Raw genomic sequence first — 14433 nt, 5'->3', positions numbered from 1 at the left:
AACATCGGGGTGCAGGTGTCCCGGCATTTCATTGCATCTGCATCTTTGGGGTAAATCCCCAGCAGTGCAATTGCTGGGTCGTAGGGCAGGTCTATTTTGAGGAACCTCCACACAGTTTTCCAGAGTGGCTGCACCAGTTCACATTCCCACCAACAGTGTAAGAGGGTTCCCGTTTCTCTGCATCCTCTCCAACATTTGTGGTTTCCTGCCTTGTTAATTTTCCCCATTCTCACTGGTGTGAGATGGTGCCTCATTGTGGTTTTGATTTGTATTTCCCTGATGGCAAGTGATGCAGAGCATTTTCTCATCTGCTTGTTGGCCATGTCTGTGTCTTTCTCTGAGATTTCTGTTCATGTCTTTTGCCCATTTCATGGTTGGATTGTTTGTTTCTTTGGTGTTGAGTTTAATAAGTTCTTTATAGATCTTGGAAACTAGCCCTTTATCTGATACGTCATTGCAAAAATTCTCAACAAGATACTAGCCAATAGGATATAACAGTACATTAAGAAGATTATTCACCATGACCAAGTAGGATTTATTCCCGGGACACAAGGCTGGTTCAACACTCGTAAAACAATCAGTGTGATTCATCATATCAGCAAGAGAAAAACCAAGAACCATATGATCCTCTCAATAGATGCAGAGAAAGCATTTGACAAAATACAGCATCCATTCCTGATCAAAACTCTTCAGAGTGTAGGGATAGAGAGAACATTCCTCAACATCTTAAAAGCCATCTACGAAAAGCCCACAGCAAATATCATTCTCAATGGGGAAGCACTGGGAACCTTTCCCCTAAGATCAGGAACAAGACAGGGATATCCACTCTCACCACTGCTATTCAACATAGTACTGGAAGTCCTAGCCTCAACAATCAGACAACAAAAATACATTAAAGGCATTCAAATTGGCAAAGAAGTCAAACTCTCCCTCTTTGCTGATGACATGATTTCTTTCGATCCAGCTCTATTTAAGAGAATCCTTTGGAAAAATATTAATAACCTGCAAGCATATATTCGTTCCTAATTTTTTTTATTTGTTCTAAAATTCTAGGAATTGAAGCCATTTTTTATGAAGGAAGTTGGAAGTCACTTTGATGATTTTGTGACCAATCTCATTGAAAAATCAACATCATTAGACAATGGTGGGTGTGCTATCACAAGCTTTTCTGTTCTTGAAGGGGAGAACAACCACAGAGCTAAGTAAGTATGAATTGCATTAGTTTCTTTTAGTGCCTACATACGTGTACTCTGATAATGCTCAGTGATCAGAATCTGAACTGCAGTAAAAATGCCTGGATTCACATCCTGGCACCACTTTTTATTAGCTCTGTGTTGCCTTGGGCAGATTCACCACTTGAAAGGAGGGTTTCTTCATTTTAATATGAAGATTATAACAAGCCTGTACCTCATTTAAGACGGTGCTGACTTATAAAAGAGCTGACACTTGCTGAGTGCTATACATTTAAACCAATGACCCGGTGACGTAGGTATGATAACAGTCTGCTTGCGACAGATTAGGATACCAAAGCGTGGGACAATTACCTGTCCAAGATTACACAGTGGGTATTGGAATCCAGAACCTTGCTCTGAAGCCCATGCTCTTTGCCTCATCATTATAGTGCCTCTCTATTGCACTCTATACAACACTTGTAATAAAGCACATATATGTTTGTAATTGGTCAGGCATCCAGAAAAACAGAGGGAAAGCTGTCAGAGGCTGATGTGTACCAATTTGCCATTCTGTGCTCTCCTCACTTTTATGCCCTGATGGTCTCTGGTAGTAATTCCTGTTTTGGAAGACTGTTTGGACCACTAATAGTTGACAAGTGTGGGTGGTCATGCAGAAAACCCTAAAGAAGATGATAATGCTAGATGTTTAAAATGTGAGATTTTAGTAACTGGAGGTAACCTTTAAGATCGGGAGGCTGTTGGGGATTGTTAGAAGTCCTTTAACATTAAGGAGATTATCATAAATTCTAGTGCCGTTTTAGAGGACAGACCAGTAACAACATGTGAACTGGAATATGGCTAGAGGACTACCTACGACTTTAGGGATGCTTAGGAGAGGGATGAGTGATTGTCAGTGTGTGATGCCAGGAATGCATTTCTGTAGGAGCTGGGCCTTTGAGTGCTGCTTGGTGAGAGGTGTGCCTGACATCTCTTCCTACCCAGATATGCATGTATCTACCTCATAGCATTGTTCAGGAGTAAATGAGATAATGCACATAAAACCCTTCACATAGAACCTGGGTCATAGTGAGAAGGTGCTTTATTAATGTTATATGCTGTAGTTGTTAATATTCTTTCTCTTACTCATAGGTTTAAATTTCTTAAAATACTTGAAGTATTTATATATTTTTTTAATTATTTGCTCTTCCTAGAGATTTGAGAGCACCTCCAGAACATGGAAAGATTTTTGTTGTGAGGCAATCTCTGTTAGAGTGAGTATTTTTAGTTTGCTTTTATTAATTATTAGTTTGAATTAAAAATTGTTCTGATTATTAAAATCACTGCTTAATCTGTGTGGTTTTTTTTTTTAAATGATTTTATTTATTTATTCATGAGAGACACACAGAGAGGCAGAGACATAGGCAAAGGGATAAACAGGCTCTCTGTGGGAAGCCTGATGCAAGACTCGATCCTAGGACCCTGGGATCACAACCTGAGCCAAAGGCAGACACTTTAGTCCCTGAGTCATGAGGCATACTAATCTATGCATGTTTAATGAGTTTGTTCTGAATTCATATAAATCATCAGTTTTGATACATGTACATTCACCATCTCTTGCTCCTTCTTTGTGATGTTCTGGTTCTTTGGTGTCAAAGGAGGAGTTAGAGGTTAGTATGGTTATGTGCCTTCTGATAAATTCCTTGAAGTTGCGACTAGGGAATTGATTACCTAAAAAGCTAGAACAAAATTTTTCTAATTAGGTAAACCCCTTCACAAGAGTTTTGGTGTTGCTGCCTTCTTGGTATTTTATGTATTTTCCATCTCTTCTTTGGCTCCCCAGCTTCGAAGCTTGATAGTTTTCTCAGATTTACTTATTTTAGATTGTATGAATTCTATGAAAAAACTTAGGCAATGTAAATTAATTACGATCTCATTTGTGAACTGAAAAAGGTGTGCTTTGGGTAGGTAATGAATATTTCTTTTGTAATGTTCTTTGAGTAGATCATTTATTTGCTCAGTCATTCATTAGAATACTGCAGTAATTTCATCTGCATTAGGATAGGTCATCTGAAATGGGCTGGTGAAAAACTATCTCAAATATTTTAATGTGCTTTTTAAAAAAATACACCTTATATTTATCAAAATTCACTGAGCCAACTTGATTTATATTTAATGAGAAGGCCACAGTTCTCTAAACATGTTACAATATGTAGAATACAGTTTTAGTGTTTTGCCACACTATTTGAAGAAATCTAACTTTTATTTATTTTTCTTTTATTAAATTAAAAAAAAAGATTTTATTTATTTGTCAGAGAGAGTGACAGAGAACACAAGTGGGGGGAGAAACAGGCAGAGGGAGGAAACAGGCTCTCCACTGAGCAGGGAGCCTGTTGGAAGACTCCATCCCAGGACCCCAGGATCATGACCTGAGCCAAAGACATCTAGATGCCCAACAGACTGAGCCACTCAGGCACCCTGAAATTTAACTTTTAAAATCTGTATCTGTGGGGAAACACAGGCTTTTCATATAAAAGGGAAAAAATATTTTGAAAATTATAATTAAGATTTTAATGATAGAATTGTACCTTATGAAAAAATTATAGTATACTTCAATTACAAAACTTTTCAAAGCTTAGAGAGCATGTGACTGCTTGTGTGAGTGGGGGGAGGGGTTTCAGAAGTTTAACATTCTGTGATTACTGTTAGAGATGTTTACTTATAATTACTATTTGAGAGTGGATTTAGTATCTGCTGAACTGCCTTAAAGTCTTATATATGGTGTTTTAAAATTAAATATAGATAATTAACTTTATTTGTTTGAACTGCATTTACAGTGAGCTGTTTGAGGTGGACCACATCAGAACAATATATCACATGTTTATTGCCCTCCTCATTCTCTTTATCCTCAGCACACTTGTAGTAGATTACATTGATGAAGGAAGGTAAGACAGGAAATAAAATGTTTGGCTAGTTGATGCATGATGTTGGGAGTTTTCACTGTATTTTAATTTTGGTCAATTTTGGTGATTTGGGTAAATTTGATTCAGAAAATCCCAAAGCAGCAGATTGGAGGGTGAGATTCCTCTCTCTCCCAAAAAGCCCAACTAAAAGGAGTATTAGAAGTTTCATTACTTTCGTTTTAAAAATCGTCTATTTTAGTAGTTTCTAGGTAACTTTCCTAAAGAATTTTGTATATATGATTTATCAATTTTCCTACTATGGTATGCATTTCAGGTTGTTACCAGAAATAAGTAATTTATTGGAATTTAATGCTTGAAAAACTTTTTTAGATTTATTTTTTAGAGAGAGCGCTCTGGGTGTGCATGAGTGAGGGATGGGGCAGGGGAGAGAGAGAATCTCAAACAGATTTCCCACTGACTTGGGAGTCTGACTTGGGGCTAATCCCAGGACCCCAAGATCATGACCTGAGCTGAAAGCGTCAGACACCCAGATGACTGAGCCACTCAGGGGCACTTTTCTTTTTAATATAGAAATGAAATTGTAACTTTAAAAATGACAGTGTGGTAATCATACATTGAATTACGTGCATTATTAGAAAATTACATTTTGAGATAATGGTATGATAGTATATTAATAGATTTTTGAATTATGCCTATTTACTTTTGAAAAATCATCTTTTGGACATAATAGTTATTGCTATTTGAATACTTTATGTATTTTTTTAAAAACGATTTTATTTATTCATGAGAGACAGAGAGAGAGAGGCAGAGACACAGGCAGAGGGAGAGGCAGGCTCCATGCAAGGAGCCTGATGTGGGACTTGATCCCAGGTCCCCAGGATCAGGCCCTGGACTGAAAGCGGGCACTAAACCACTGAGCCACCCGGGCTGCCCTGTATTTTTTTTTTTTTTTTTTTAAGATTTTGTGTATTCATGAGAGACACACAGAGAGAGAGGCAGAGACAGACAGAGGGAGAAGCAGGCGCCATGCAGAGAGCTGGAAGTGGGACTCGATCCTGGGACTCTGGGATCACGCCCCGAGCCAAAGGCAGACGCTCAACCACTGAGCCACCCAGGCATCCCTGAATACTTTATGTATTAACTTTAGAATATCTTAGAGCTTAAAATTAATGTTAGAATCTAATCACTGTGAAGTTTAAAGTTTTAAACTTTTATTTTAGGTTATCTTGGGTATCTTATGGTCAAAGATTATTATCTTAGGGGCTTTTAGATTTACTCTTGGGATATATTGTGAAGCAGAGGCCTAGAAGCACCTTGCCTCTTGCACAACTATTACCCTCATGACCATAACAGATTAATATCGTGTTGTGTTTCCTAAGGTTGAGAGTTTGAGGTCTGAAAGTTTTGAGTTCTATGAGTCAATGCCTATTAAAAATTCACTTCTGTGCTCTTTCTCTGTGCTTTTTCTCCCTAGGCTGGTGCTTGAGTTCAATCTCATGTCTTATGCTTTTGGCAAACTTCCAGTTGCTATGTGGACATGGTGGGCCATGTTCTTGAGTACACTTGCAGTTCCATATTTCCTCTTTCAACGTTGGGCCAGAGGCTACAGCAAGAGTTCTCATCCAGTGGTCCATTCTCTATTCCATTGCTTCCTTTTCATGGTCTTTCAGATTGGAGTTCTAGGTTTGGGACCAACATATGTTGTCTTAGCATATACATTACCACCAGCTTCCCGGTGCATTGTTATACTTGAACAGGTAAGGTTTTGAGTGTTGCCCAGTACCATGCTATGTTTAGTTAAAATAATAATATTGATATTCTATTAGTTTTAGTTGTATTAGCTTGATAGATTGTGCTATTACTTATAAAATTAAAGTGTTAAACTCAATCATCTCATGTCTTAAAATTCATACTAGCTTCAGTGTTCTGAGTCTTGGTAATGAAAGTATATTGAGTTGTTTAGGAAGAATTCAGATCTTGTTCTTGAATGCTTTGTAGAAGTCATTTAAATTATAAAATAATTTTGTAATTAAAAATTCTACCTTTGAGGTATCAGATTGATTGGTTTGTCATATAAACTCTTCGCATCTGAGTAAAGATTTGTTTATACACCCTTCAGAATTTTCTGACTTACACTGGCTGTTAATGCTCTGTGTGACTAATGGGAAGGAATGTTTCAGGAGATTTTCTTTGAACAGGTTTTTAATTTTTTACTGTAATATGCCTATAATACATAATGCTGTTAGATGCAAAATAATTTGAATAATAACATGTCCTTCTTTACAGTTTTTCATTTGCCTTATTCCATAAACATGAACTTGAGTTGGTATATGCAAAATTAGGAAGTTCTCTGTATGATTTAATCTAGTGCTATTCTGGGGTTGCTTATAGGAGACAAGACAATGGTAGAAAATTCATCTTTTTTTCCCCCCTCCTTTTGTAGATTCGTTTCATAATGAAGGCCCATTCATTTGTCAGAGAGAATGTGCCTCGGGTACTAAATTCAGCTAAGGAGAAATCAAGTATGTAATTTTGTTAGGTCAAGGATTATTCAATAGAGTATTTCAACCTTTGGTATTTAGGGGGATGGCATTTTACATTCCATAGAGATTGTGTTTGATTTTAAATATATAGGATCCATATTGATTTGGAAAACTATCTCAGTGTTTCCTGATTGTTCCTCTTTTGCTTTTGTACCTACCATTTACAAATACTGATCACCAGAGTCTTCAACTTTGTCTTATTTTTATAGAATGTTACTCATTATACCCATTTGTGCTTACTCTTTTGAGTTGCTACTTCAGACCCTGGGAGGTATTTCTAAGTCACAGGATTAACTTCGTTTAGAGAGACTGGTAATATTGAATAAATATAAGAAGAAGTCACTTTGGGAGATCAGGGAGAAATGACATGAGCTAAGTAAGAGAGGTCATTTTATTCTTCACTATTGTGTGCTTTCTTATTTCTGCCTTTTAGTTTTGCCAGGAGAAATATCAGAAGAGTATCTGATATAACCAGAGTTTTCCTTTTCCAGAGACTATTCCAGTACCCACAGTCAATCAGTACTTGTACTTCCTGTTTGCTCCGACCCTCATCTACCGTGACAACTATCCTAGGTAATTGTACTGTGGGGTGGAAATGTGGCTAGTGAGGTGGGATAGGTAGTCAGGCTCCAGTTTATGTAGGGTTACAAAGAATGTAAAATGAGTTTTAACTTTCTTGCTGGCCCTGGGAAGCCCCAAATGGTGATGCTAGCAATCCAATTTGATTATGGGAATTGTTGACAGAATTATACAGGCATTCCATATTGCCAAAAGTGGTATTCTGGGTGGGAAAGTACTTTGAGGCTCTTTATTAAAGTTCAGTTACTTTATTTAGAAAACTTATTTTGTTTCTTCCTTTTTAGGACTCCCAGTGTAAGATGGGGTTATGTTGCTATGCAGTTTTTACAGGTGAATATTTTCTTTAATCACTTAAGGTTTGTTGATGAGTGGGACATGCGGATTCAAATTTACAATAATAATTTAATCTGTTGAAAGTGTTAGTAAATCCATGTCTGCTGGGGACTTTAGACCTTTTTCTGAAATCTTAAAACTATTTACCAGTACAGTAAATGGTATTTGTCTTGCCAACATCAAAAGTAATTTCCTTCAGTAGAAGAATTTAATTAAAGTCATTCCATTTGGTTACTGTAGTAGAGCTTTACATTAATTTCTGCCTCTTCTTACAGTTTTTTATTTTGGAATATATATGTATGGGTATGGTCTGACATGTTCCCCATCTTCCCCCCCAGCCCTGCTCCATCAGATTCAGAAATTCCAGAAGATCCCTTTTTTTAAATTGAATACTCATTTATGAAATAAGTTCTTTTATCCTGGGTTTCATGTAGCAGGAAAAGGAGGTTCCAAGAGTCTGATTTTTTTTGGTATGCCAGTTGGTAAAGGGTTGGGGAAAGGTATGCTAGAAACAAGGCTGGTGTAATACCTCTGAGGGATTGTGGTTTGGCACTCTTGTGCTAGTGTTCAAGAGAATACCTATGTGAATGTTAGTCTAAGGGTCACATATCTATCTTCTTTTGAAGGAAGAACAGTCACCATCTTTTCTTATATTAAGCCATCATTATGATAATCATATCTCCGTTCCATTTCAGGTTTTTGGTTGCTTTTTTTATGTGTACTACATCTTTGAAAGGCTCTGCGCCCCCTTGTTTCGGAATATCAAACAGGAGCCCTTCAGCGCTCGCGTTCTGGTCCTATGTGTATTTAACTCCATCTTGCCAGGTAACATGGGTACTGGTTCATTTGGCCATTCATGAAGTTGTAAGGAAAAAGAGAGCTGTTGCATATGCACACCTTTGATTTTCCTGCTTTTGCTCTGAAGTCATCTGTACATCTTTACTCATCTCAGCTTCTTTCCATCTGCTTCATAAGTGAGTATACTTGTAGTTTCAGCCCCATCTTTCTGTTTGTCTTCTGACTTTCAAGTTTTGTTTTCTGTGACTATAGATAGTCCATATTCATGCATGATCTTCCTGTTCACTATTCAGTTCATTGTAATTTTGCTTCTAATCTGACCAGGACACTGTTGTGGCCCTTACTGAATTCACTCGTAACCTCCTGATTCTAAATCCAATAGATAGGTTAGCCCTTATTCTGTTTCACCTCCACAAAGCATTGTCTGGATGCTGTTGACCACGTTTTAAAATCTCTGTCTTGCTACTCATTCTCCTTTTTGGCCATACCTCCATCTCCTAACTTCATTCATTCCATTTACTGTTTTCTAGAGATACATGAGTACCTATTATGTGCCAGGAACTGAGGACGTAGCAGTGAATAGGACATATATGCTCTTTACTCTCTGGAGGCTTGTAGTTTAATTATATTTAGTTTCCTTTACTTACTTTTTTTTTTGCCTGTCAAATGTTGATCATGGTTTCTGTTACCTTCTTTATTCCTATAACCTCTCTCCCAGACTCATAGGTTACCCTCCCTGCCCTTCCCCAAGATTTACTCCAATAAATTATTTTATCTGTTCCTCTAATCGAATATGTATCAAATGCATATCTTCCTCAATAGGATGCAAATTCCTTGAGATCAAAGATTGTGTCTTACAGCCAGCCAGTCAGTCTTTCCAGTATTGTCTAATACATAGTAGATGCTCCATAAATATTTTTATATATTTTTTGAATAAGCAGGTGAATGAAAGGGATACGCATAAAAATGGATATTTTACAATATAGTACAATATACACTACTTAAGTAGGACAAAGTGCTGATGAACTTTGTATTATATTGGACATGACATTTAATCTTGGGTATTGAAAAATAGGTGTTTGGCAGAGTAGTGAGTGGAAACATGCTTCTAGGTAGTGGGATGGAAGCAAAGGCATAGAATATTTTAGAGTGGCAGAAGTCCAGTCATGGATGATGTTTACAGTACTGGGCATAAAGTCAAAGATAAGTTAGCCTTGTCACTATGGACATTTTGGGCTGGAAAACTGTTTTGGGGGCTTTTATTTGTATTATAGGATATTTAACGAAATCTCGCCTCTAAAAACTAAATACCAGTAGTACAACCCTTACCCCTTGAGCTGTGACAACGAAAAATGTCTCCAGAATTGTCAGATGTTCTGTAAGGGGCAAAACCTCCCACAGCTTTAAGCAACTGGTTTAAAAGAATGCATGAGGGCTAGATTTTAAAGGGACCTGGGAACCAAGTTACGCGATACATCTAGGCAATTCTATTAAAAACGGGCTGGGTCATTTGTTACCTATAAAACCCACTTGGATGTTAGTGCTTTCCAAAACTAAAATAACTTTCAAAAGAACATGGTGTCATCTCTTGAACAAATAAGCTGGAACAGTAACTTCTATTTCACAGAATAAATCCAGCTATGCAAATGATGACATAAAATTAATTGCTTGGTATGTGAGCTATTTGGAAAAACTCCTAGTTTTGTTAATCTTATTTTTAGGTGTGCTGATGCTGTTCCTAATGTTTTTTGCCTTTTTGCACTGCTGGCTCAATGCCTTTGCTGAGATGTTACGGTTTGGTGACAGGATGTTTTATAAGGTAATGTATCCTTGGATCCCTCTTTCTTTTCACATTTTACTTATGCACTTATGTCCTCATTGTTAACTATTTGAGTGGTGTTGGCTACTAGCTTTTTAACATAAACATTGTGAGATTCTTTTTCCGTAAGTTTTACCAACATTAAGTCTGAGATTCTTTTTTTTTTTTTTTTTTAAGTCAGATTTTGGTGTCGATATTCTTAGCCACAGCTTCACAGCCTTATTTTCTACCTCTAATATCAGCTCCCTTAATAAAGCATGTGGTTTCTACTAGATGCTGTGTTGGTGGGGAGAGCATGTGTCCAGAGAGCATCATGAAACTTCATGAAACTTTGCTGATCGTTCATTTGAAATTGGCGGTCTGGTGCTGTAGGAGTGATCTTAGTAAATCATTTAAGACTGTTACATAGAGGCACCTGAGTGGTTCAGTTGGGTAAAACGTCTGCCTTTGGTTCAGGTCATGATTCTGGGGTCCTGGGATTGAGCCCCCGTGTTGGGCTCTCTGGATAGTGGGCAGCCTGCTTTGCCTTCTCCCTCTGCCTGTTGCTCTGCCTGCTTGTGGTCTCTTTCTCTCTCAAATGATAAATAAAATCTTTTTTAAAAAAGACTATTGAATAGTTCCTAAAGGAAATAACTTTTCCCTCCTTTATTTTTGAAAGGCATTAGTTACATTTAAAATAGTATTCTCACATTTGACAAAGTTGAAATTAAGTTCTAGACAAGAGCCAAGGTGTTGACGGTGTTCTATGATCCTGCCTAAAGCCCGCTAGAGTTTTGTTTGTGTAGTTCTGGCAACAGTCGAAGCCTTCCACTTCTTTCTCAAAGAAACGGGGTTGTGGGTTGCACTCTCTTGATTCCATTGATCTGATCTTAAAGTAGGGAGAAAGATATTACAGGTAACCATTGTCTCCTTGTACAATGTAAATTTTGTCATTATGGTACCAGCAGGATAGCTCCTGGGGCTATCACACTAAGTCTATAGGACCATAGAATTCTCTCCCTGTGTTTTAGCCAGGTAAGGGGATTTACTGATTGCTATTTAGATGAACCTTATATTTAATGACTCTATATGTTCTGTATCTTCTGTCATAACTCTTTTGATAATGAGACAAAATGAAGTTAGGGACTTCATCTATAGAACTAAAATTAGGGACGTCTGGGTGGCTCAGTGGTTGAATGTCTGCCTTTGACCCAGGGCGTGATCCTGGGATCTGGGGATCGAGTCCCGCCTCGGGCTCCCTGAAGAGAGTCTGCTTCTCCTTCTGCCTGTGTCTCTGCCTCTCTCTCTGTGTGTCTCATGAAGAAATAAATAAAATCTTAAAAAAAAAGGAATTAAAATTAATGTCATATATTGAGCTGAGCACTAGTGAACAAAATGCCTTTCAAGATTTTTCTGACATTAGTGTATGGACTAACAAATTATCATAATAACACACTCTGGATATTATGTTGTATGTATTTGTTCTTTAGGAATATGCAGGGGATTTTGCTTTGGTTCTCTGTGTATATGTGTATGTATATGTATCTGTGTAGTTTTAAACCTTTGCTTTTTTTTCTTCAGGATTGGTGGAACTCTACGTCATACTCTAATTATTACAGGACCTGGAACGTGGTGGTTCATGACTGGCTGTATTACTATGCTTACAAGGACTTTCTCTGGGTAAGCAGCAAGATTTAGTTGATGTTCAAGAAATGGTAGATTCTTTTCCAGAAAGTATTATTATCATCTAGAAGTGGTCTTTACTTCTCTGTGGGCCATTTATATTCAAGAAACCTTATGCTTTGAACAATACTGCTTAGAGACCAGTATGTACAATTAACTAGATCTAATACCATGGTTTTGCTCTGTTTTTTTTTTGTTTTTTTTTTTATAAATTTTTATTTATTTATGATAGTCACACAGAGAGAGAGTGAGAGGCAGAGACACAGGCAGAGGGAGAAGCAGGCTCCATGCACCGGGAGCCCCACGTGGGATTCAATCCCTGGTCTCGAGGATCACGCCCTGGGCCAAAGGCAGGCGCCAAACCGCTGCGCCACCCAGGGATCCCTCTGGGTTTTGTTTTACATGATTTTGAAGTAAGAATGCATTGAGGCATTTAGAGAAGTTGAAATGATCCACCAATAATGGGTCATTTCTTATGAATCTCATTGCCAACAATTAAGCTCCCTCTAACTTTTATTTTTTTATTTTTTGTTTTCTTGCTAATGTAGGGAAACACTTATGTTGGATTTATTTCTCTCCAATTGATGATATGTGTCTTTGGGATATTCTTTAGAATGTATTTAGACTGATGAAATGTAATCTTGAATGTCATTATCGATTATCCCTGGTATCTCTGGATTGCAGATTTTAGTAAGTAAGTCACTATTTGGCTAAGTGACAGCAGGTCATAGTACAAATAGCACTATAGTCAAGTGTTCTTTCATTCATAAGTGTAGTGTCACTTATGGACAAAGCATGGCATTTCTTTCTAAATCATAGTGAAAATGGAGAGGACGCCTACCTTATCTACCATACAATGTTACTCTAAGGGTTGAATGTCCATTTATATATAAAAATTATGTTTTGTCCACTGTAGTGACTTACAAATACAGGTTGCAAATATGTTTTTTAAAATATGCCCACTTCTTTTTTTTTAAGATTTTATTTATTTATTCATGAAAAACAGAGAGACAGAGAGGTAGAGACACAGGCAGAGGGAGAAGCAGGCTCCATGCTGGGAGCCTGATGTGGGACTCGATCCCGGGTCTCCAGGATCATGCCCTGGGCTGAAGGCGGCGCTAAACTGCTGAGCTACCCAGGCTGCCCTAAATAGGCCTAGTTCTTTCAACATTTATGGTTTTGACAGTGCCTCATTTTAGTAAAATAAGGATTTTTTTAAAATAAGGATTTTAAAGCATAGATATTTATTGTAATTATTCACTACATTTGGATTAATCCAAGGAATAGATTGAAAAAGTCAAATATAGACATAATTAAATAGATGCCTTTAGCATGTGATAATTATAAGTCTTGTAATACATTTGACTCTTGAACAAGGTGGATAGGGGTGCTGATCCTCCCACACAAAAATCTGCATATAATTTTTTGACTCCCTTGAAGCTTAACTACTAATCATTTGTTATTGACTGGAAACCTTACTGATAACATAAATAGTTGGTTAACATGCATTTTGTACGTTATAGGTATTATATGCTGTATTATTACAATAAAGTAAGCTAGAGAAAAGAAAATGTTATTAAGAATATCATAAGGAATAAAAAGGATATCATAAGGAAATAACATCTGTACTATGCTGTATTAATTGAATAAGAGGACCCAGCAGTTCAAACCCATGTTGTTCAAGGGTCAGCTGTATATATTTTGAGCTTAATTACTTTTTTAAAAATTACTTTTTCATATTCTCCTTTTACCCTAGTTTTTCACTAAGAGATTCAAATCGGCTGCCATGTTAGCTGTCTTTGCTGTGTCTGCTGTAGTGCATGAATATGCCCTAGCTGTTTGCTTGAACTTTTTCTATCCAGTGCTTTTCGTGCTGTTCATGTTCTTTGGAAGTAAGTATCTTGGCACGCTGGGAGTTGTGAGTATCAAGCTAAAAGAGAAATTTAGGAAATAAAGTCTAAGGGTAGAAAACTAGATCGTAGCAATACCATTTCAAGGCAGTGTTCATCAGACGGTTAGCATTGATTTTGAGTAATGAAATACACTGTCGCAGGATGCTCACCCTTTGAAGTAGAGTAGCCTCTTGAAGACTAATGTTAACAGTGATTTGGGAGGCCATGGAGACTATAAACAACGTCTGCATAAACTCTGTCAGGGTTCACCCCTGAATAATGTGGACCCTTCTTTGGGTGGTGGAGGGAAGGACAAGTTAAAATATGAATGATTCCATGAAATGTATTTTCACCTGTTCTGAATAGTCTGTAATTTCCAACTAATTACTGATTAATAAATTCTAACACTGAAGCTTCAGTTTTACTTGCAGAACCAACAGCCAACTGTGTGTCCACAGTTGATGCTAATTGTGATACTTACATGATTACAGCACATAATTGGAGGCCCCCTGTTTCCTGGTGGATGTTTTGATAAGTATATATTTTTTATCATTATAATTTCAGTGGCTTTCAACTTCATTGTCAATGATAGTCGGAAAAGGCCTATTTGGAATGTTATGATGTGGACTTCTCTTTTCGCTGGCCATGGAGTCATCCTGTGCTTTTATTCCCAAGAGTGGTATGCACGGCAACACTGTCCTCTAAAAAATGTGA

The 14433-nt window shown here is 37.3% G+C and overlaps 1 protein-coding gene across 4 annotated transcripts in view; it reads left to right on the top strand.

Annotated features, from left to right (window-relative positions):
* The window catches only part of SOAT1 (sterol O-acyltransferase 1), a 74996-nt gene that overhangs the window by 54305 nt on the left and 6258 nt on the right, over positions 1-14433 (top strand). For all 4 annotated transcript variants that reach the window (XM_038542363.1, XM_038542361.1, XM_038542362.1 and 1 more), the window contains 12 exons: positions 1054-1202; positions 2384-2443; positions 4007-4114; positions 5568-5850; positions 6537-6615; positions 7128-7209; positions 7500-7545; positions 8244-8373; positions 10068-10165; positions 11726-11824; positions 13584-13719; positions 14284-14429. In XM_038542363.1, coding sequence (XP_038398291.1) covers positions 1054-1202; positions 2384-2443; positions 4007-4114; positions 5568-5850; positions 6537-6615; positions 7128-7209; positions 7500-7545; positions 8244-8373; positions 10068-10165; positions 11726-11824; positions 13584-13719; positions 14284-14429 — 1416 coding nt within the window. The remainder of the gene's footprint in view (positions 1-1053; positions 1203-2383; positions 2444-4006; positions 4115-5567; positions 5851-6536; positions 6616-7127; positions 7210-7499; positions 7546-8243; positions 8374-10067; positions 10166-11725; positions 11825-13583; positions 13720-14283; positions 14430-14433) is intronic.

This window comes from Canis lupus, chromosome 7 (assembly GCF_011100685.1).
Source record: "Canis lupus familiaris isolate Mischka breed German Shepherd chromosome 7, alternate assembly UU_Cfam_GSD_1.0, whole genome shotgun sequence".
Lineage (NCBI taxonomy): Eukaryota > Metazoa > Chordata > Mammalia > Carnivora > Canidae > Canis > Canis lupus.
Note: the sequence above shows the minus strand (reverse complement) of the source record. Positions and strands in the feature narration are given on the sequence as shown.